This window comes from Sphaerodactylus townsendi, linkage group LG08 (genome assembly GCF_021028975.2).
Source record: "Sphaerodactylus townsendi isolate TG3544 linkage group LG08, MPM_Stown_v2.3, whole genome shotgun sequence".
Lineage (NCBI taxonomy): Eukaryota > Metazoa > Chordata > Lepidosauria > Squamata > Sphaerodactylidae > Sphaerodactylus > Sphaerodactylus townsendi.
Window position 1 is genome coordinate 16266710 of NC_059432.1, and position 23591 is coordinate 16290300.

At 48.7% G+C, this 23591-nt stretch overlaps 1 protein-coding gene across 1 annotated transcript in view; it reads left to right on the plus strand.

Annotated features, from left to right (window-relative positions):
* Positions 1-10926: 10926 nt before the first annotated feature.
* LOC125438416 (glutamate receptor ionotropic, delta-1-like) overlaps positions 10927-23591 on the plus strand; it is a 446171-nt gene continuing 433506 nt past the window's right edge. Inside the window, exons 1-2 of the mRNA XM_048506861.1 lie at positions 10927-11425; positions 14250-14405. Of these exons, the coding sequence (XP_048362818.1) occupies positions 11347-11425; positions 14250-14405 (235 nt within the window). The 5' untranslated portion in view covers positions 10927-11346. The remainder of the gene's footprint in view (positions 11426-14249; positions 14406-23591) is intronic.

The following is a 23591-nucleotide window of genomic DNA, read 5'->3' on the forward strand; positions in this document are numbered from 1 at the left end:
CAGTGCCATAGGTTCGCCATCACTGTCATGGTGGAACGTTTTACTTGAATGCAGAACATTTGAAAATCTCTGACTCGATTTACCAGATTTGAAATTATATTTTTTTTGCATGTTGTTTGGTTTGTTGAAGGAATGTTTTTGTTGTTTGTTTGTTTTAATAAATAGAAAACTGGTGGAATTAGAGGGACGTGATATGCAATTTGTACTGCATGCCTATTTATGATATGGCAAGGTTAAAGTCAATCAAGATTTTAAAAAATATATCAGACATGCCATTCTGGGAATATGGGACAAACGTGAAACTAGGGTTTGTCAGAAAACATCACTGTGGCTCTTTTCACAAGAAGCCCCTGTCCAGGTGAGATATATTATATTTGAAAATAAGTGGCTAACATATCATGATATATTAGACCTTTATCAAGGGGAATGCAAAAAGAAATCAAAAGAAGATTTAGTAGTGGAAAGACATACCTGTTATCGGGTTTTCTACCCTGCTTCCCTGAAAATAAGTCCTAGTTTTATGATTTTTTCTGTGGATTTTTTTTTGGAGGGATGCTTTGAAATAGTAAGCCTTCTAATCTCCAAAAAATAAGCATTTCATACAGATTCCCTCAGTGCAGCTGATCAGGTAAAATCATGGGAAAAAATAAGACATTATGTGAAAATAAGCCCTAACACACCTTTTGGAGCAACAATTAATATGACCCTGTCTTATTTTTGGGAAAACAGGGTACATAAATTGTTTGAAATATTCAAAGCAGATAAAAGATCACAGGGTTTTGAATATTCCAGAACTGAATTTGAATTAGAATATGTATGAATGGCAATCATGTTATCGCCGAAATGTACAAGCTTTTGTTGAAATCTGAAACAGAGGAAGAATGAATGAAAGACTATACAATAAAATGGGCCAGTAACTTTGGGTATAAAGTACAAATGGATAAATGGGAGAATATATGGTTAAAGGGTCTTAAATTTACCATAAATTTTCCAGTGTCAAATATAATTTCTCTAAAATGATGTATCGTTGGTTGTTGTCACTGGAGAAATTGGGAAAATGTATTAAAATGTTACAAACATATATTGGAAATGCAAACATCATGAAGGGTCTTTTTACCATTTATGGTGGACTTGTAATAAAGCTAGAAGAGTTTGGATACAAATATATTCAACCATAATTTCAACCATATTCAACCAAAATTCATAATTTTAACCAGCGAGCCCGTGGTAAATTTTTAACTGTGTTTACATTTGGTGCAGAAGAATTTGGGAGTCCTCGCCTTTCCCCTTTTATTGGAGGTGGTGGTGGTTGTGCCTATATTCTTAGTTGTTTGTTTTGTAAAAAAAATGAATAATATTTTTTTAAAATTAAAATCACTGACTTGTGGTAGATTTTGATGTGTTCTACAGTTTTGCTTTTAATGGTTGATTTTGTCTTTGATATGTTTATTGGGTTTTAGTATATTGCTGTTTTATCATTTATGTTTCCTCAGATATAGTGATATAGAGTGGCAGCATATGAAGTAAATAAATGTTTCAGTACTATTCCAGTACAGTTGCAATAGCTGCCCCTTATTACCAATGAAAAGATCATCCCGTGTGAGTGATGGTGTACTGTGCGCCAAGTGTTCCCAACTGGCCTGGAAGGAAATGGTTTGTCTCTTTAGGTCGATTCCCCACTTGCTGAATCTATCTAGGTTTGACCTGGGTTCAACCTTGGTACTCCCCACAGCTGCTGAGTTCAACACAGGTCCGTCCCAGCTTCGCCCCCTCTGTCAAATTTCTGACTCCACCAGGGAGGTACAACTTTTTCGGCGAACCAAGGTCGCAATCTCCAGGTGAGAGAAGCAGGTTGTAAGTGGGGAATGCGTCCTCTTGCCGACCTACTTTCTCCCATCTCAATAATCCAAGCAGTTCAGTGTTTTGGGCATGCACAGAACGGAAGACTCATGGTGGGGGAAAGTGCACCTTTTAAAAAACATTTTCCTTCTTGTATACAAAGCAACGGCCATACATATAAACAGCACACATTTACATGCTGCTTTTAGCTATGTAGAGCACTGTTTTGTGGCTATGTTGCCATTATGTAAAAAAACAAAAACAAAAAAGGGATGCACAGTCATGTTTCCCACTGTAGAACAGCAGCCAATCGGGAATGAGCAGCAAAGAGGCGGTGACGTGATCCCACCCTCTGAGCTCGGCTCTGGCAGAACGACTTTGGCTGCTGTGGGGAGTAACAACAGAGCTGACCTAGGTCAGTACCCAGGTCGAACCTAGGTCGATTCTCAAGTGCGGAATCGACCGTAGTGGGCTAAAGGGTATTTTACTTACCAGATGACGTTATTGACCTCCAAACCATGAAAAGAGACAGGACACATTTTCCTCCAGGCCAGTTGGCAACCTTACTCATTCTGTTTTCTATAGCAAATTGTGTGGAAACACTTGTCACTATAATGTTAGCTGAAATCTAGGGATTTTAATTCTGTAAACTGTTGGTCACTTTCTTTCGCAATCCAGATGTGTGGTACTGATTTGAAAGAAATGTAAATATTTTTTTCTAGTTGCTCAAGCCATTACAATAATGAAAATTTGTATTGATCTTTGTCTTGGGACCCAATTACCTGGATTAGGTATCTTTTTATTATGTGAAATACTGAGATTGGTGTTTAATGGCTAGGCATTGATTGGTAGGAAATTGTGCATGTAAAACCAGAGCCTGTAAGCAAGCATACTTAGGAAGATTTTTTTAAAAAATATGAGCAGTTTCCAAAGCCTCTTGTGAAAAACCTTTAGTACCCATCTTGGTGTCTAAAAACTTCTAGCATAAATGTACGGACCTTAATTTTAGTGTTTCAGCATCTTACAACCCAATCCAGAAGTTAGAGGGGTGACTTGGCTGTGGGAGCGATTCTGGGCTGTGCTGACACGGTTGCCTCCTCCACTGACCTAAGATGCACCCTGCCAGTGGAGAGGGCAAAGATGCCAGCAAGCAGGTACCCTACAGCTCCGCTGTGGGGGCACAACATAAGAACATAAGAACATAAGAACAAGCCAGCTGGATCAGACCAGAGTCCATCTAGTCCAGCTCTCTGCTACTCGCAGTGGCCCACCAGGTGCCTTTGGGAGCTCACGTGCAGGATGTGAAAGCAATGGCCTTCTGCGGCTGTTGCTCCTGAGCTTCCTCTGCGGACTGTTAAGGCATTTGCAATCTCAGATCAAAGAGGATCAAGATTGGTAGCCATAAATCAACTTCTCCTCCATAAATCTGTCCAAGCCCCTTTTAAAGCTATCCAGGTTCGTGGCCATCACCACCTCCTGTGGCAGCATATTCCAAACACCAATCACACGTTGTGTGAAGAAGTGTTTCCTTTTATTAGTCCTAATTCTTCCCCCCAGCATTTTGAATGTATGCCCTCTGGTTCTAGTATTGTGAGAAAGAGAGAAAAATTTCTCTCTGTCAGCATTTTCTACCCCATGCATAATTTTATAGACTTCAATTATGTCCCCCCTCAGATGTCTCCTCTCCAAACTAAAGAGTCCCAAACGCTGCAGCCTCTCCTCATAAGGAAGGTGCTCCAGTCCCTCAACCCAGAAGGGGGTGCTGCCGCTGAGCAACACTGGCACCTAATTGAATGCTGGCATGGGGGTGGAGGGGAAGTCAGGGCGTTCTCAGGGATGAAGCGGGTTTTAATCAGCTTCCACCCAGGCTTTCAGGCCAGGATTTCAGCAGCCAGGGCTTAACTGAGTTATACCACCCTTTTTGGCCAGATTATTTCCCCTTTTTGCTGCCTCCCTGCACACCCTCTGGAGGCAGTGCTGCCGTCTCTACCTTTAACCTTTCCCTCCATGGAACCTACCCTCACAGCTAACAGACTTGCATATGTGCAACTTAGAAAATGTTTTCGGCAGTCCTGTGCTTTGCTGGAAGAGAGATTTCAGTTCAAAGAGTGGATTTTACCCTGGAGTCCAATTTCGGGGAGACCTGTATTTTGGCCTGTTTTAGCAGCCCTGTATCCTCTCTCCATTACATCTAGATGTGATGTGACATCATCAGCGTGTAACATAACATCATCAAGTTGCAGCTTCCCCTGCTTTCACTCCAGCTTGATGGCCTCTGCTTGTAAGATTTGGGGGTGGGGGGACCTCACCCTTACAATGTTGCATGATGTGTTGAGCTTACCTAGACATGATAGGAGAGAGTGAAAAAAAATGAGTGAGTCACAGGGCTGTTGTTTTTCTGGTGCTGATGGAGCATCTAATTTTAGCCTTACTAATTATGCACGTTACATGCATCACTGGATTCACTGGAGGTTTGAATTGGATCCTTCCATCTCTCTAAGTTTCTGTTAATGGTAACCATGGGACACAGTGGGAGTGGACCATTATGCTGGAGGATGGGAGGGTAATATGGGGAGGGCAGTGTGGCAGGGACATCACTGCTGCCAGCTGCAATACCTACACTGTACTTTCCCCAGCTCTTTTTGTCTTCAGGTATAAACATGGAGGCGTTGAGAGGCATGAGTTCTTGGGGGCCACAGAGGAGCAAGGGCCTCTGACTCCTTCCCTTGAACGAGCTGGGCAATTGGATCAAGACCAGCCCAAGTTACAGTTAGTTACATTCTGTGTTGTTTTATTTAAGTTGTGTGTTCTAATATTTTCATTGTATTTATTAATGTTGTGAGTCTCTCTTGGACCCTCTGGGGAGAAAGGCAGTGCATTAACATATTAAATAACTCTCCAAACAGCCTTAATAGTTTAGACCAGGGGTAGGGAACCTGCGGCTCTCCAGATGTTCAGGAACTACAATTCCCATCAGCCTCTATCAGCATGGCCAATTGGCCATGCTGGTAGGGGCTGATGGGAATTGTAGTTCCTGAACATCTGGAGAGCCGCAGGTTCCCTACCCCTGGTTTAGACTAACCCAACCTCATCTTGGAAACTAAGCAGTGTTGTCTGTGGTTTGTATCTGAGTGAGAGACCATGGAAGACCAGGAGCTGCTATGCGGAGGAGAGCAGTGGCAAACCATCTCTGCTCATCTTGTGCCTTAAAAACCCCAGGAGGTAGAACTTATGAGTAGCTGCAATTCGTTACCACATTTTCCCTTTAAGTAACTGTTATCTGAATGTCATTTTACTGATGCATCCCCCACCTGTGTTTGATCTTGGTGGATAATGTATGAGTACCCTTACACTTTCTCTATGGGCTGATAGCATAATGCAGGCATGGTGCGGGAGCGATTTATACTAGTCTAGTAGAAACTCTGCTAGTGCTATGGTCCTGATCCAATTTACCTTCCCCCATTGATTATTAGAAATTTTAGACGACCAATGGTTTGAATGTGGATCTATAATATCTTGTCCCTTTTCTCCTCTAACAATCTTATGACAGAGATAATCAATTGGTTCTATATGCTAGGTATGCATGCTAACAGCATACATTCCATTACTTTTTTTAATACAAGAAGAGTGATGGTGTTCATAACGTTGTTCTTGGTTGTTTCTAGAGACAACAAAAAGTCACCAAATACCCATAAAATAGCTTTTCTGCAATATTATTTGGTTAGAATACACTGTCCTGGGCAAATGGTGGGGAAATCGCTGCCACGAGGACCGTGGCCACCCAACTGTTGGTGGAGGTTTTGCGTGCAGATCAGACCCTGTAAGCAGTGGACTGCCTCCTCCCATTAAGGGGTGCCATGGAGGCACAGGGGCCAAGGACCGGCATCAGAGCAATACACTGCTCCCCACAAGATAGAGAGTTTTGGGATCCATCTTGTATGTCAAGCTTGGGAAGGAAGGAGGTTGGCTGCTGAACTTTTCCCTTGGTCCTAAAGTGCCTAACTGGACAATGGAGCTAGCTAATCTCCACTGTGTCACCCAAAGGTCTTAATCAGTGCTCCTAGCAGACCATTACTTACCATATCTGCGCCCATCCCGGCAATCAGTCACTATTCAAGAGACTTGTTGCAGGCATTCTACCTTGGTTTCTGGGAACTCATCAAGACTCTCCTATCTTTTTGTTAGAACCCTGGAAAAGTAATCAGTTCTTTTTGCTCTGGATTTCCTGCCATCTTAACTCACACTGCCTCCGGACCCATTCTGAAGTGTAAATACTGGTCCTTTGGTCATCTTTGGTCGATTCCCCACCAGAAAAGTGAATGTAGATACTAATCGGTTGGGGAAAACCGGGACCTTTTGAGCATGATTTCAGCGTCCCCACTGCAACTTCCGCCCCACAAACAATCCTTGTTCTCGGAAACACAGAAGCAATGAAGGATTCCCCACTGAGGTGGATTGAACACGCGATCCGCTCAGGGGCTTCCCTGATTGGCTGCTGCGTTGTGTTGGGGTGGGAATTTTTTTTAACCTTGGAGATCCACGTCTGTGTGAGCATGCACAGAACGACTCTACGTGGAGACGAAGAAACGGGCAATTAAAGCAAAACCCTGTTTCTGCACACCTCCATGTAGTCAGATCCACGTGGATACAACGTGTAGCACTGCTTTGTATTGCCTTCTACTCAGTCAATCAGTCAAAACTGGCCCCATGTTGCTTTGTATCTGGTCCACAAAATGGATCGTGGATCTCCGGTCCACAAAATGAAATAAAAAGGCTGCGTTCTCATTGGATGGGAGGCTCCATGTCACCACCAGCAGCGGGAAAAATGAATCCAGATTCACCCCCACAACTTCCCCACCGCTCCAGATTGCCCACACATTTTTTGAAAAGGTCTACTTTCTTCCAGGTTCTAAAATAACACGTGCTGGCGGGGGGGGGGGGGGGCACCAGAAATGGGATGAAAAGGTGTTCGGCGCTGGTGCAGTGTGGAGTTCTGCTGGAACCCTGGATATTTTGTGTGATGAGGACGCATCTAATCCTCAGTGGGGAATTGACCTATAATGCTGTGTATTCCAGATCTGTGCTACATTCCCACTTGTGGGCTCTTTCCTTAGCTCCTGGAAATGCTGGTCATCTTCAGTGCTGCTTTCCCCTTCTATACTGCCATTACCCATCCCATCCCATCAAGCCTATCTCTTGGTCAACTCTTGTGTACTTTGTTTGCATATGTTCATTGCTTAAAATATATTTATTGTTGTGCTATTTTTATTATTCAGTGACACCCCTTTCAATTGTACAAGCCTGCTCCCTTAAGAGGTCTCACCTGGGACGATCTTGGTACACATAGGTTATAGATCCCAGTTACCCCCTCTTGTTCTCCGCCTCCAGCTAATTCCCCCAACTTCAGGGGAGATTGCCTGCTTAGGCTCCTTCTGCACATGCAAAATAATGCACTTTCAATCCACTTTCACAGTTGTAAAACAGTAAAATCCAGTTGCGAAGTGCATTGAAAGTGCATTATTCTGCATGTGCGAAAGGGGCCTTAGGCTAACAACTCTGCCCCACAATAGGGAGCCCTAGCCAGTTTTGTGCATTGTGTTTTTGTGGTTTCCCAGGGGTTTCAAGTACCTTCTTTGACAGTTCAGCCTCCTTTTAAGAGGATCAGTGAAATGCAGTTAAGAGTCCTGCTTATTTCCAACAGGGAAGTCACTGAAAACAATAGATTAAGGATTTAAGGTCTCTGGACTTTAACCAGATTGTGCCAAAAAGGTATGGCTAGACAAAATGGCAGTGCCGTTTTTTTTCTTAGGATAAGTAGCAACCACAGGTGAGGCAACTCAAGGAGCAGGTTCAATGACACCCTTGGGGATCTAATTAAAAGAGGCAAACAGTTTGTGTAATGGGATTAAATGACAGCCAGCATAGTGTAGCATTTAGAGTGTGCGTCTAAGGTCTGAGAGATCCAGGTTCAAATCCTCACTCTGCCATAGAAACTTGCTGGGTGCCCTTGGACCAATCACACAATATTAACCTAAACTACCCCACAGGGTTGTTGTGAGGATAAAATGGAGAAGAGGAGATTATAAAAACAAAAAGTAAATAAAATGAATTATGTTGTTCTGCTATGAATCAGTCTCCCCCTCATCCAGCTCCTATGTTCTATTGAGCCTTTCTTCCCCAGGGAGATTACTTCACAGAATTCCCACTGTCGCAAATAGTTACTTTCTTGTCAATGACAATTCCAGTATCCTACCTTTCATCAAAGGAACTCAGGGCAGACCCATGTGGCTCTTCTCCATTTTATCCTTGCAGAAACCTGGCTGTAAAGGAACTTAGTGGGGATTTGAATCTGGATCTCCACAGTTCCTAGCCCCTAACAACACTGACCCTTTAGCTTGACCTTCATCTTCTCGCCCTTTTACTTATGAAGATATAAGGGGAAATGTGCAGCATTCATTTTTCTGTCTCATTGCCCAGTAAGGCGGAAACAAGTTCCCAGATTTATTCTGTACATAATGTGGCTGTTAAGCACACATTCACATTTTGGTATACGTTTGGCAAACAGCTCAAGCCAGTCCAGGTTTCCTGAGTAACGGTGTCATCCATATTTCCACATGATATTTTTGGTGAATAGCTTTTGTTTTTTTAAAACATACATACATAAGCCTTTATTGGTATAATCAGAAAGAGTTACATAAATCAGGAACAATTGCATGAATACATGATAGATAAAAGGCCCCACAGGGAGCACAACAAATATGTTCTACTGGGAACTCTCAACTATCTCCGCAATGAAATTGGTGACCTCTTCACAAAGACCGGGGGCCGAGTTGTTTAACAATAGAGATAACCTAGTCAGATCAGGCAGCCCAGATTGGAAGAAAAAATGTAAGGTTGTTTTTTTTAAACAACCTTAGGTATATACATCAACTTAGAAATAAGTATATGCTGTTTCTCTGGAGTCGTACCCAAGACTGCTCACTAAGTAATAACAGTATAATAAAAATGACAACAGAAGGAGTATCATTATTAAAATGAGCCATAAAAGGAAACTGGAGGCATAAAAATAGCATAAAAAATGGCCCGCCAGCCTACAGCGATAACCAGAGAAGAGCCTAGGCTTTAAAGCAGACTTTAAAAGCAGATGAAACCCTTCTGTTAAAAGCCTAAATGAAAAGCAGTGTTTGAGCATCTCATGCTTAGATGAACAAGGCAGATGCCAGGCAGGTCTCCAAGGAGAGCGCACCAAAGGCAAGGGGCCACTACTGAAAAGCCCTGTTTCACCTCTGGACAGAGGGGATCCTAACTGGGAGCAGGGGGTGTGGGTGGAGGGTACTGTGTAACTTGTGGAGGGAGTCCCGTCTTCACTTACATTATTTCAGAGAAGGCTGTTTGTCACTTATATTTCAGAGTTCTAAAATCAGATGGAGCATATTATGGTTATTATATTTAGATCCTCTGTATTATATTATATTAAGATCCTCTGAAGATGCCAGCCACAGATGCAGGCGAAACGTCAGGAGAGAATGCTGCCGGAACACGGCCATACAGCCCGGAAACCACACAGCACCCATATTATGGTTATGAGCATATTAAATAGCCTGAAACATGTTGGACTAATTGCATGTAGAGTCTGGCTGGTTTGCACTGATGGTCAATCCCTCCCCAAAGTTGCCAACATTTTTTGTTAGGCGCCCACTTGCCATAACGATGCTTTGCCACTGATGTCACAGCAAGCACGGCGCCAGCATCAGCAGTCCATCCCTGGCTATTGTTCTTTCAGATCTTGATGGCCTTCCAAGTTTTCCAAGCCTAACATTGCAACACCCCCCCCCCCACCCTCCCCCTGGCAGGCCACTTAATAATCCGGTTAACACCCGACTCCTCCACTCATTTTTTTCTGGCAGCGGTTTTAATTACGTCTCCAGCTCCTTGAATGAATTTGTTTTCTGGGGATCCTTGTGGCGTATTGAAAGGCTACTCACGTCTGGATGCCTGCAATCACTGGTCTGTTTGTTTAAAGGGGATGAATCAGTCTTTGCATGTCCAACGGAGGCATGGTATTTCACCGAAGGCTACCGTTTGAAAAAAAAAAGAAAAACTAACAAGGGACCTTTCATACAAGGATTTTCCCCAGCAGAGGAGTTCAATATTACAATTTTTTTAAACACGTGACAAATTGCCGACCTTTGAACAGAGAGTGAAATCCCCCCTTCCTCCCTGGATGTGATTTTGGTACCCAAACCAGTCTAGGTGATATTGGACAGACCGCAGCTGTAGCTGTATAGTCGAAGGTTGACGCTTCCCAGGTTTCTACAAAAGGATCATCCGTTCAGTACGCTGGGGGTGAAAAAGAATGCAGGCGAAAAGATGCTGAAAAGCAGGGGGGGGGGGCGCACAAGTGTGCGTGGGCAAAGAGGGTCGCATCTGTAACATCATGGACCCCTTCCCCGACTTGTAACTTTTCCCCTTGTGCAGGGGCGAAGGGGACAGACTCCGGCCGGCCAAGAGGCGAGGAAGGAGCTGTCCGTGGTACTGAGGGAGCCCCGAGGTTTCCCTCCCCCTCGACTTGTCAGTCCGGGTCTGCCTCTGCCTCTGGTGCGTGTCAGTTTCGAGGGGAGGGGCGGCGGCGGTCCCGCCGGAGGGCTGCAGAGACGCCCAGTCCGGGGCATGCCTCTCCAGCCGGGGAGGTTCTGCCAAGGATCAAACCAACCAGATCTGGCCTAGATCCAGCCGCCCCCCCCCCTTCCCCAAAAACGAGGGATGCGCCGAGCCCTGTTGCAGCCCAAGTGATCAATTGCTCCCCTCCTAAAAAAGGCCATCCTGGCTCCCAGCTCCCCCTCCCCCCCAATTCCCCCCCAGCAACCCCGCTTGGCTTCCCCGGCCGCCTGCTGGCGCGCCTGTGCGCTCTTTCCCCAGCCTCCTCGCCCAGGCTCGCTCGAGTAGTGCGGCTCTGCAATCACGTGGCTCGGGATCGCGGGGCGGGAGGGGGGAGCGGATGGGGGGGCCGCCTCCGCAGTTTGCTGTTCGCTCGGCTCGGGAGCGCGCGCGGGCGGGCGGGCGGCCGCGCGCACCCGTTCCCTGTCACACACGCGCGCCCAGGCGCACACGGAGCGCTCTCCGGAGCTGAAGTCTGGCGCTGGCTGCTGCTGCCGTCGCCTTCCCCAGCAAGGCAGGGATCTACTCTGGGCTCGGCGTCCAGCGGGGACCCTCCGGCGGATTGGATCGGGTCCGTTTGCCCCCCGGCTGCTGGGTTGACCCCCCCTCCCCTGGAGCTCCCCCTTGCCCCTCCACGTCTCCAGCTGTTGGGAAATTACTTCGCTTTTTGGGGGGGAGAGACCGTGGGCTTCGTTTCTCTCTCGCCTTTCTATCCATCTCTGGCTTGGCTGGCGGCGGGGCGAGGCAGGAGACCTGGAGGTTCCGCCGCCTCCCTCGGCCCCCTTCCTCCGGCTCCGTGGCTCCCCACCCAAAAAAACCCGGGCTGATGCGCTGCGCGAAAGGCTGGACATGGAAGTGTTGAGGCTTTGCTTCCTCCCGTGGATATTTCAGTGCGTTTCGGTGCGAGCGGACTCCATCATCCACATCGGTAAGAGGAGGGGATGCTGGAGGGGGGGGGGGGAGAGAATGGCAAAGAATTAATTGAGGAACCTTGGGGGGGGGGGTTCCTCCTCGCAACGCAGTCACGGTCCTGATGGTAGGAGGAAGATGGAGAGAGCTGAACTCCAGAAAGGTGTGGGGGGGGAGAGGATGGAGACCCCCGTCTTCTTGCCAAAAAGCCATCTGAATGCACCTCAAGTGCAAAGTTAGGGGGACAGCAGGCTGCCCCTCCCGGCGGTCGGGTCTCCGCGCCTTTACTCGGAAGCAAGCTCGTGCCCTCGCCGGCGTGTTTCGGATCGCAGCCCGAACGTGCACAGGGGCTTTTTGCTCGCAGTTGCCTCCTGCTGGCTCCAGCGAAGCTGCTCGACCTGTTTGCGTTGGGATTCTTCCTTGGCCAACCCCCGCCCTCCTCCTTTTAAATAGAAATGCGAAATTATATCTATATCTCCCTTCCTCAGACGCGATGCGAAAACCTCCCCCACGGGGAAAACTTTGCCGATTAACCCTCCCTCTGCCGGGGCAGGCGTGGTCGTGGAACCCAGAAGTGGCCGGGAGGGACAGGCGACCCTCGGAGGGCGGGGAGATTCTCTAATCTGGCGTGGGATGGATTCTGCCCCCCTCACCTGGGTCGGAGTCTCCAGGACCAGAAGATGGGATGGGGGGCGGGGGCTGTAGGGGAAGCAGGGAGCGAGTTGGCTTCTCGACGAAGAACTTTGCTTCGGAAAAGGCGAGGCTCCTTTCCCCATCCCAACTCTCCCAAGGCAAGGACAGGCCGGATTCTGCAGTCTTCTTTTCCCTCCGAAGGCGCGAAGGAAAAAGAGGAGCTCTTGCGGGTGGCCGAAGAAAGGTGTCGCAAATGCTCCAGGGAAGCAGCCCGAAGCCGCAGGGAAACGAGCCAGGCGCTGGGATGAGCCAGAGTCCTCTTTTTTGGGGGGGGGGGGAGGGGAGGAGGGGCTCGAAGTGGGAAGTCCCCCGGCATGGAGGGGTTGGAGGGGGGGGCTGCATCGAAAAGCCACGCGAGCCAGTGTCGGCCAAGAGGATAGGCAGGGGTCCGCCTCCCCTCGGAGCGCCGGAGGGATAAGAGTCCCTGACCGGGAGGGGGCGGCATGTGGCCGGGCGGCCTTGAAGACCCCAGTTGGGGCGGCTGCCGGATCTCTGCGCAGCTGCCCCGGAAGACTTGGCAGCCAAGCGCCAGGCTCCGGACAGCAGGCCCAGCCCCGGCACCGCCGTCCCTGTCTGGGAAGTGGGTAGCGAAATTCACTCAGACCAAAATTCCCCCTCCCCCCCTCAATAGTCCATTCTGGAAGGGGCGGTGGGTGGGTCACATACGGAGCTGGAGGCTAGCCTACAATGTGCCCAGGTTCGCAGATGCCAAAGGGCCATCCAGCGCCCCCCCCCCCCCGAAATCTGGTCTTCCCCCCTTGGCAGATCTCTGCTCCCCCCTTCCCCCAAATCCTCGTTCAGGGATGCAACCTGCCCTTTAGATCTGGACTTGTGCCCCCGGGCGGTGGCGGCAGCTGGGCTGCGCTCAGTGGCCCGGGAGAGGGCGGCTGGGCTGTCGGTTCCGCTTGGCGAGCTTTCCGACCCCTTGCCCCGCAGGACCGGGGAGAGGCAATCCCAGGTCGCCCTGGCCTTTCTCCGGGAGGGTTCGGCCGCGGCGGGCTTCTTGGCCAGATGTTTGCAAAGCTGCCTCGACCAGGCGCCGAACGAAGCCGCTTCCAGGGGGCCCCGAGTCAGCGCCACGCTCGGCTCTTTTCGAACAGGAGGTCGGGGGCAGAAGGGAAGCAACGGCGAGAACGGAAAACCAACCGAGTGAAAAGTGGGAGCCTGTTTGTGTGCCTGTCCCAGTCCCACCCTGCTTCAAAATGAGCGAAACTTTGAGACACCCCCCCCCCCGCCCCCGGCAAGCGACCTCGGCCGAAAGTTCAGTGAAGTCGCCTCTCCTGCTGCCCCCTTGCAAGCAAGCCCTCTTTCCTGTCCGGTCCCGCTGTGCGCCTTGGCCAGGTTGTTCCATTGCTGGGCCCTGCAATCTTGACGGCCTTTGCGCCCGCGCCTGGCTGGTTGCAATCTCCTGTGGGATGACTCACGAGCAAACCCGCTAGACCCGGCAAGCGAGCAAGCAGAAGGGTCGGGCTGGAAGGAATTCCCCTTCCCTGGTTCCCTGGCCCTCCCCGTTGTCTAACACGCCAACCACTAGCCGGGAGATTATCCTTTCTTGCTGCGTAAAAGCGCTTTTACGCAGCAGATTTGGCACAATGGCGCAGGAGAGCCCCCGGGCGGATTACAAAATATTGCCGTCCCCACTCTTTCTTTCTTTCTTTCTTTCTTTCTTTCTTTCTTTCTTTCTTTCTTTCTTTCTTTCTTTCTTTCTTTCTTTCTTTCTTTCTTTCAGCGGTCCTGTTGTGCAATGCTTAGATGTATCATTTCCTGGGGGTCCGTTCAGGTCCTTACTGCGAATTAGTTACCCCGGAGTGTCCTGTAAGTTCCCGAGGAGAACTTGCCACTGCCTACTCAAAGAGTTCGTTCTCCTGTTTATTTTCAGTGTCTGGGAGAAAGTGGGTTAGGGGCTGCCACAGGACTGGGGCAAATGCGCCTTGTCCCTTTTCCGGGGCAATTAACGCGCCCGACACGGGTCTCGGTGGTCGAGGGAATCCGACCAGAAAGGGCCACCTCTCCGCGTTTTTAATAGAGAACCACCACCTATTGGGGAAAGCGGGCAAGGGACGTTTGCGGCAGACCGGCTCTCCTGGAGGTCTCTCTCCCCGCCCCCCTAAGGTGCCGGAGCTCACCAGAGTCTCGCTCTCCTCCCGCAGGGGCCATCTTCGAAGGCAACTCGGCCAAGGACGACGAGATCTTCAAGCAGGCGGTGGCCGACCTGAGCCTCAACGATGACATTTTGCAGAGCGAGAAGATCACCTACACCATCAAGCTCATAGAGGCCAACAACCCTTTCCACGCCGTGCAGGAAGGTAAGAGCCGCCCGGGGTCCGGCGGAGCGCTTGGCTCGGGGCCAAGAGGTCGCCAAGGGCAGCCCAGCTGGTGGGTGGCTTCTTTGAGCCCTGGGGCTCTCCTCTCCGGCGTTGGCTCCGGTGCGCTGCGGCCGGGGAAGCTGTCCCTCTTGCCAATACTGCGCCGTCTCTTGTTCCTTCGCCCCAGGGCCGGAGAGAGGAGCCCAGACAGGCAGCTGCCCGGCGGGGGCTGTCCCAACGAGCCCGGAGGGGGGCCTCTCCGCCGGCGGCTTGGCTGGCTGGCCGACTCTCTTTTCGGCCGAAGGTGGGCGCTGTTTCCCAAGGAAAGGCCAGGCGAGGCTGGCACTGTGCGCGCTCCCAGCAGCCGGAGACCCGATCCGAGCTGCTGGCGCCCAACTCGCGCGGCTTGGTCGACGGCGCGGACGCGCCCAGAAGAGCGTACCCGGGGCGCCGGCTCGGCGGTCGCTGGTTGAGAGGCGAACCGAATGCGATCCAGGACGCGGGAAGCTGTAGGGCTTGGTGCGCTCCTGGTGGAGCAGCCGGATTCTAGGCGTGTTTACTCGAAAGCAAACTCCTCTTCTAGTAGGCAGGGAGATAGATAGATAGATAGATAGATAGATAGATAGATAGATAGAAAGAAAGAAAGAAAGAAAGAAAGAAAGAAAGAAAGAAAGAAAGAACACTTTGGGTCTGGAATGAAGTTGGGGGGGTGGCTTCTTCTAGGGGAGGGTTACCTCTCCTGCTCCTCAGAGCTGCCTTTCATAGAATCGTAGAGTTGGAAGGGGCCCCCAAGGGCCATCAAGTCTAACCCCCTGCAATGCAGGCACCTTTGCTAGACTCTTTCTTTTAAAAAGGAAAGTGTGTTCTGCAAAAGGCTGTGAGGAAGCCAGTCCGGCCAGCTGCAACATCTTGGGAGCCTCTGAGGTGATTGCAAGCAGGCCGCTGGCTGTAGGGTGGCAAATTGCAATTCCAGGCACCACCCTGAATGGTGCAGAACAGAACTTTTGAGTAAACACACATAGGCTCGGGGTGTGAGTTTCCAGACTTGTCTTCACCCTCCCCAGTGCAAAAGCACTCTTCATGCAGGGAATTTGCAGGGGGAAGGGACCTAGAGTCCAAGCAAGCAAAAGCAGCAGGGGAGGGGGGCGGTGGAGTCAGGAGGAGCCCCAATATTTCCTTGATGTTGGTCTCTCTGCCATCCTTCCCCAAAAGGCCAGACCCAAAAGTCTCAGGTGCCCCAAGATTCTCTTTGCTGCTTCCTTTCAAACTTCGGCAGCCTTCAGTTTTTCTGCTGGCGCCTGGCTTTTTAGGATTTTTTTTCAATAAGGGATGAGGAGGCATTCAATTTGTTTCTGGTTTGGCTCTGCCATCTGTTGGTGCCTTTCCTTTTCCAGCTGAAGGGATAGACATTGGGTATGTACCTGGATACATACCCAGCCATTAGCAACATTTGTAGTAAGCAATGGCCCCTTCCGCACACGCAAAATAATGCATTTTCAAACCACTTTCACAACTGTTTGCAAGTGGATTTTGCCATTCTGCACAGCTTCAAAGAGCACTGAAAGCAGTTTGAAAATGCATTATTCTGCATGTGCGGAATGAGCCAATATTTGTTGATCAGAGCAGATGTTAGAACTGCTGGTTGCTTGGCAGCCAAATGCAGCCCCCTACCTGCTGCCTGGGAAGGCTGCCTCCAGTCCCCGTGACACCTGTCCGTCTGCCTTCTTGTTGGCCAGGGGAGAGGCCAAAAAGGAAATATTAATGGGATAAACACACAGAGAAGGGTGCTTTTGAGGTTGCTGCTCATACTGGGTGTTCTTTTTACGACTGTTGGAATAAATAAGGGTTGCGTTTGTGCACGCTTGGGGGAGTTGGATGTAGGAGTTATTTTCAAGTGATCTTGAAAAAGCATCTTTTCGGTTGGATGAAAAGCAGGAAAGGGAGTTAAAAAGGGAGGACAGAGAGACGGAGAAGCTTGCTGTGTGTGTGTTTTGCAAAGGCTCCTCTGATATTAGAATCTTGGTGCTTGGAAGTTGACGTACCCAGGAAATAGAGCGCCGGGTCCCAAGGTGTGTGCAGCACAGAGAATTGGACTCTCTCCAAGGTGGTGGTATTGGGGAGGGGAGAAAGCAGTGTGAATGGTGACAGGCTGTCGCTCCCCTCTCAGCCCCTGCTTCTGATAGTTTAAATGGTGCCTGACCTTTGCAAGCATAGAAACTGTTCGTGCTGTTGCGTCCCTGGCTAGCTGGTAACGGCAGGTGATCTGAGGTAGTCAAGTAGTTTTAAAAAATAATGCCGTTGACTCTAATTGTATGGACATTAAGAGTAGATTGAAGAGACCTATTTAATAACCGGCTGCAAATTGTCCTCAACTTTTAGTGGGTCTGACAAGCAGCTGCATAGATAAATGATTTTCAATGAGAGTTTTTGCAGAGGAAAAGCATTGTAAATTAATCAACCTGCTTTTTGCCAAACTGAAGACCTCTTCAGGAGTTATTGGGAAGGGGGGGGGGGGTGTTTGATGACGAAGTCAAGACTGATTAGTGCGTGCATTATTTCAACAGCTCTGAATTTGAGTAGTCATTACTCCTGAGAAAGAGGCCTATTTATATGCACTGGCAATGTTATATTACTATATTATTTTTTCAAGGGTGATTTATCAACAAGCTTAACAGTCAGTGGAAAGATGTAAAAAAAAAGTAAATATTTTTGCTCAGTTGGTGTTGTTTTTGCTAATACAGCTGCATTAAAATTGTTTTTTTGGGGGGTGGGACATGGGAAGAGAAAATGTTTCCGATTGTTCCTTCTTACATGCATCTCTATTGACTGGAGTTTCCCATAGAGTTTCCTTGGGCTTTTCGGTATTCTTGACAATTATCTCCCAGAGGCAGACTTCAGATTTTATAAGAAGCCAAGGATCCTACATCTATTTTAGTGGCATGTCAGTTTCCAGCAGTAGGGACTGGGGGAATTTTCCAAGTGTGAGGTCATCAGCTAAAGGTGTTGATGCTTGAGAAGGTGTCCATACGCCACATTTCTCTTGTAAACTCATTCAAAACAAGTTAAGGAGTGACTGTCACGTGCAAAAAGTTTGCCGATCCGATTTTCATACTGCTGACAAAACTCAGAGCTGATTTGGGCTGATGGAAATAACAGTAGTTGTCTAGCTAAAATCCTCAGGGGGTGCTCTCGGGATCATACAACATTTCCTGTAGCATTTTGTTCGTAAAATGACACGTGCCGGTAGTGAACCAAAGGAGTTTGGGAGAGGAAAAAACCTTGATCTGGCAGAAGCAGCCTTGTAGTGTATTTCTCATTAACGTATCCTTTAAAAGAAATGTTGGTGCTTTTGCTCTCAGGGTGAGGAAGAAGCCATTACCGAGCAGAAGTCTGAGTCATGCTCTGCGAAGTGCAGGCAAGAGTCTAGCCGGGCCGTAATATCTTTTGGTTCAGCTCATTAAGCCTTGCAAAATTTTCTGCAAGGCGCTAATAAGTGTTGTTTTAAAGTGCCCGCTCGTGGGCAAGCAGGCCTCTGAAACGAACGTGTCTTCCTGAGCAGGTGGAAGTTAGATGAGGTGCTGGATAAACGTGATGGCATTTCTTCCAAAGAACTTCCTGTTCCGGATATTATTAAGCTGTACGTAACCTGCCTCTCTTTTTCATGGCTCTGTCTGGTGATCAGGCATCAAAGCATTGACACGATGGGCAAGCTAAGGACAAACTGGGGCTTTCCCCACTCACCTTCTGCTGAGCGCCACTCTTGCGCCCCCTCAGCACGCGTCATTCCTGGCGCGCTCTTGGGGTTCCCGCGCGGGGTCATCAAAAGGTGCCGTTTCTTCAGCGCCAGGAATGACGCGCGCTGAGGTGGTGCAAGAGCGGCAGCGTCGGGGCAGCTGCGTGGTTGCCGCCCTTGCAAGTGGGGAGTGCCGCTGGACCCCGCGTTACTTTCCCGGAGTAGCGCGCAGCAGAAGGTAAGTGGGGAAAGCCCCAATGTGACCTTGGTCTTCGTTTCCTGGGGTTTTTCTCGGTGCCCCCAATATTAATCCCCCTTTCTTGATACAACGTTCTGGCAGAACAATGTGCGGGTGCACCAAAACACTTCCTAGTACTCGGTAATTCTGTTCTGATGTTCTTCCTGTTACCACTGCTGGGATTGCAGATGTCCTTCTTTTCAAGCCAGGCTCCTGAAGATTTATTAAGGAGGAACGCTGTGCTCAACACTAGCTGCACATATCTGTGTGCTTAACAAGCCAGGGGCCACTGTGGAACAAAACCAAAGAGTACACTGTATAAAGTTTTGAGTTCTGGACACTGAAGTTGCTTCACCTCACAATGCTCACCTAAGGCCTTGGGCTTATTTTTTGCTGAAGTTGCCCGAATGACCTGAGCCAAGCCATTCCTTTCCTGATCTTTTATGTTAACGTTAAAAAAGGTGAATAAATTCTGCGGTGGATAAAGATTCTCAGTAGGTGTGTGGGTCTTTAGGAAAAACATGCTAAAATAAAAACTGGTAGCATGATACCTTTTTTATTTAGCCCAAATATTGCATCGAAGGAAGATGTTTTTTGAGTTCTCCCAGAACTTTTGATCAGTACATCAGGAAAAGGATATTGAGGGTGGGGGAGGCAGCTAATGATGTTTTTTAACTTCAACACAACCTGTCTTCAGTGGTGGGATCCAAAAATTTTAATAACAGATTCCAATGGTGGTGGTGTCGCCGTGGTGTCGCCGCACACATGCACCTCCAGTCCCTATTGGGCAGGGAGGTTGCTTTAGTAACCCCTTCTCGGCACTCAGAAAAAATTAGTAACCGCTTCTAGAGAAGTGGTGAGAACTAGTTGGATCCCACCCCTGTCTGACTTCCACTTTAAATGGATTTTGTAGCACTGATGCAGAACAGGTTTTCAGTGGTCTCAAAGGCTCCTGGGACACAGAAGTGGGGGGATGATTGCTGTCCCTTTGAGACCATAAAAGCCTGGGGTTAATCAGGTGTGGGGATGATTCTACCCATTTTTCCTTCTGGCTCTTGCTCCCAGGTCCAGCATGAGCTTTGAGGATTTCCATCTTTGAGACACACTCACAGGGAGCTGCTGCTGCTGCTTCTACTACCTTGTCCTTAATGCCCAAGATCTAATTTTTCATCATTGTGGACTCTGTGCAGTCCCACATGGGACAGCACAGGCCAGTGTGTGCCTGCACAGAGGACCACTCCATGAACAAACAGTTGCAGGTAGGTACAACGCTGTTGTTATCAGTTTTAGTTCTGTCGTGATCCAACTGCCTTGGAAAATTTCCTCTTGTATATCCGCATCCTTGTAAGTACACATCAATAAGGAAAACCTAAACTGGACTCGATATGGAAATGTGCTGAGATTTAGGGGTGAACATATGAACTCCACAAGTTTTTTTTTCCATTTCTTCTCTGAAAGCCATGTTACCCTGGGATGTTGGTGAGTATGTATGTCTAAAATACATACAAATCTTCATGGAACACCTTCTTCTTCTGTTGTGATTGGCTGAGCACATAGGAGTCTCTGGTTACAGTTGTTTGCTGAGAACAGGCAAAGAGTATAGAAAGCTTACTTTCACTTCTGAGGAAATCAGACCAGAGCAAGGGGTGTCCGTTGAGCAAAACAGATCAATCAGTCTGGTCCGGGTCCACAAAGCCAGATCTTCAGTCTGAAAGCCGTAGCTACGGAAACTAACGGGCTGTTTTCACAAAGTTGCTCCTGCAACGCTTTCTGTTCACAGCTGCCTCTTATAATCTTGCATCCCTTCTCAGTCTGAGTCCTGGGCTGACTTACAGCCATCCCTTCTGCATCTCTGGGCTTCCAGACAGGCGCTGCATCTTTTAGCAGGCAGTGCCTGATGGCTCTGCTGTCTGAGCTGCCTCTCAGAACCAGGCGAGCCGGGGAAACTGTCTGGCCTGTTCTCCTGCTCTTGGCTTGGGCCAGCATTGTCCTCCACCTATGTGACTGCTGGCTGTTCACAGGACTCAACCAACTGGGGCTCTGGGGATCCAGCCAGGTGAGACTCTGATGGAGCCAGGTCATCATATCAGTATTCCTCATCTCAGGATACACGGCACACTGTGTATTCTGTACAACTAACTTGCTTATAAAAACATAGCAACAACATTTGTTATGAGGCCATTGGGCATGGGGTAAAAAACGAAGCAGTGGAAGGACAGGAGAACCAAGTGAGGCATTTTCTGTCTAGTTAAAAGTAAGAATTGTCCCTAATCACCAAGAGACACGGCACATGTGCCGCCCAGGTCAGACAAACATATGACAGGAAGAATAAATTGGATGATGTGATCACAGACGTGTGTGCGCGTGCGTGTGTGTGTTTGATGGAGTGGGCCACTTTGATGAAAAGTGCTTTTTGCTCCCCTTCCCCCTCCAGCCCCCCCCCCCGCATAAGCATGGAAAACAATGGCAGTATTTCAGGCAAATTGGAATTTGCAAAGATAATGGTAGTTTTTTTAAAAAATGAGGCAGACGCGCAAAAATCTTTCACAGGCGTAATTTCACCACGTCTGTTCGGCTAAAGGAGCCAAGGGAGGTGTTTTTTCCCCCTTTTCTTTAAATCTTTTCAAGTTGCTTTGAATCTAGCATTTCTGATTGTGTGTGTTGAATTCATAGCAGTGTGATTGCTGAGAAGTGGGGGGCTTCTAGGCTACCATTTCCGAGAGCTGAAGTCATCAGCGCTAAACTGAAACTGAATGTCTGCCGTAGTTAACCTGAACATAAGAACATAAGAACATAAGAACTAGCCTGCTGGATCAAACCAGAGTCCATCTAGTCCAGCACTCTGTTACTCGCAGTGGCCCACCAGGTGCCTTTGGGAGCTCACGTGCAGGAGGTGAAAGCAATGGCCTTCTGCTGCTGCTGCTCCTGAGCACCTGGTCTGCTAAGGCATTTGCAATCTGAGATCAAGGCGGATCAAGATTGGTAGCCATAGATCGACTTCTCCTCCATAAATCTGTCCAAGCCCTTTTTAAAGCTATCCAGGTTAGTGGCCATCACCACCTCCTGTGGCAGCATATTCCAAACACCAATCACACGTTGTGTGAAGAAGTGTTTCCTTTTATTAGTCCTAATTCTTCCCCCCAGCATTTTCAATGAATGCCCCCTGGTTCTAGTATTGTGAGAAAGAGAGAAAAATTTCTCTCTGTCAACATTTTCTACCCCATGCATAATTGTATAGACTTCAATCATACCTGACCCTGCCTTGTGCGTCTGCGCATTTCCCCTCCTACGTACATGTTCGCCTTCAGTACGTACCCAAATAAATCATCGTTAGAAAATATGGGTGTGTTCTGCATTGTCTTCTCCTCTCCCTCAATTGATTTCTCTGTCCAGTTTTTTTGTACTGGTACCTTGATACTTGAAGCGTATTGATTTCCTACTAAATCTCTCTGTATTCAGTATGGAACAGGGCTGTTACCAGTGGATCTCGCGGGCTAGGTAAAACTGTGATACATTGATAGCTGTAACAACTTTTCAGCAAGTTGATAAGTTGATGTATTGGCTCAGCGGCGGCACAAAAGGCAGGAGGCCAGATGCTCTGCTTGGGTTTGAGCAGATGGTTGGATGTTCAAGGAGCACATGGAGGGTATATAAACAAGTGTTTTGGCTATTACAAGGCAATGCTAGCTACAGCAGCAGACCATGAATGCAAAATAAATGCAGAAATGAAACTGAACATTTCATATTCCATGTGCTGGGCATGGTGGAAGTGAAATGCAGTGTGGTAAATAGTGGCAATTGCTGTTGATCATGAGGCATGAGTAAGGCATGAGGTCTTTCTGGATGGAGAGTAGGTCGACCTTTGTCAAATCTAGGTTTTCTGTCATTAAACCTGAATGTCTTGGAAACTAGTTCAGTTGCTTGTCTAGTGTGTGTGTGAAGACTGTTCCAGAAGTTAAGAACATAAAAAAGCCTGCTAGAACAGGCCAGAGTCCATCTAGTCCAGCACTCTGCTACTTGCAGTGGCCCACCAGATGCCTTTGGGAGCTAACATGCAGGATGTGAAAGCAATGGCCTTCTGCCAGAGGCTTACCAGGGATAAATGGCACCCGGAGACAAATTGTCTCCAGGACGCCCCCCTGGCTCTGCCCCGCCACTTGCCCCGCCCCTGCTCCCTGCCCCCCCCCACCCCCCAGCTCCACCCCCACTGCCCTCGACTCCGCCCATGTCAGCCGCGTGACATGGGCAATGTCTAGGGTGCCCACCTCCCCCCCAGACTCCCCCTGCTGGCTGGGCTCCCAGCTGGCAGCTGGCAGCCGGCAGTCTCTTCTGACCCCCCCTCCAGGCAGGCCAGAAGAGACTGCAGTCCTGGCCTCGGAGACCTTCTTTTATAAGCACTGAGGCTGGGGGTGGGGCTTGGGGAGCAGGAAGGGGTGGGACTTCCTGCTTCACAAGCCCCATCCCCAGCCTCAGTGATTATAAAAGAAGGTCTCTGAGGCTGGGATTGCAGTCTCTTCTGGCCTGCCTGGAGGGGGCGGGGTCAGAAGAGACTGCAGGCTGCTGGCTGGGAGCCCAGCGGGGAGGGGGGAGTCCAGGGTGGGGACAAGGGATACCCCTTGTCCTTAGGCAGATATGCCACTGCTTTCTGCTGCTGTTGCTCCCGAGCACCTGGTCTGCTAAGGCATTTGCAATCTCAGATCAAGGAGAATCAAGATTGGTAGCCATAAATCGACTTCTTCTCCTTAAATCTGTCCAAGCCCTTTTTAAAGCTATCCAGGTTAGTGGCCATCGCCACCTCCTGTGGCAGCATATCCCAAACACCAATCATGCGTTGCGTGAATAATTTTTTTCTTTTATTAGTGCTAATTCTTCCCCCCAGCATTTTCAATGTATGTCCCCTGGTTTTAGTTAGGTGTGTGACTCATGGTTTGCTGAAGTGTTTCTCTGCCTAACAGATTTAACGCAGGGGAGGGTCTTCACATCTGTTTGTGAGAAATCATAGAACATTCAACATTCCATATATTGGAATAACGTCACCAATCAGTTATTTTAATATTTTTTACCAAAACACATTGCCAACAAAAATTGCCAAACCGCAAGAGCGCTGCTGATATGTTTTTGGATACCTTTTCAAGACCCCACAAATAAATCACCAGGTATCAGTTTCCATCAGTTGATCAGCAGCTCACAAAAGAGTGACCTGTATCTGTGCTTG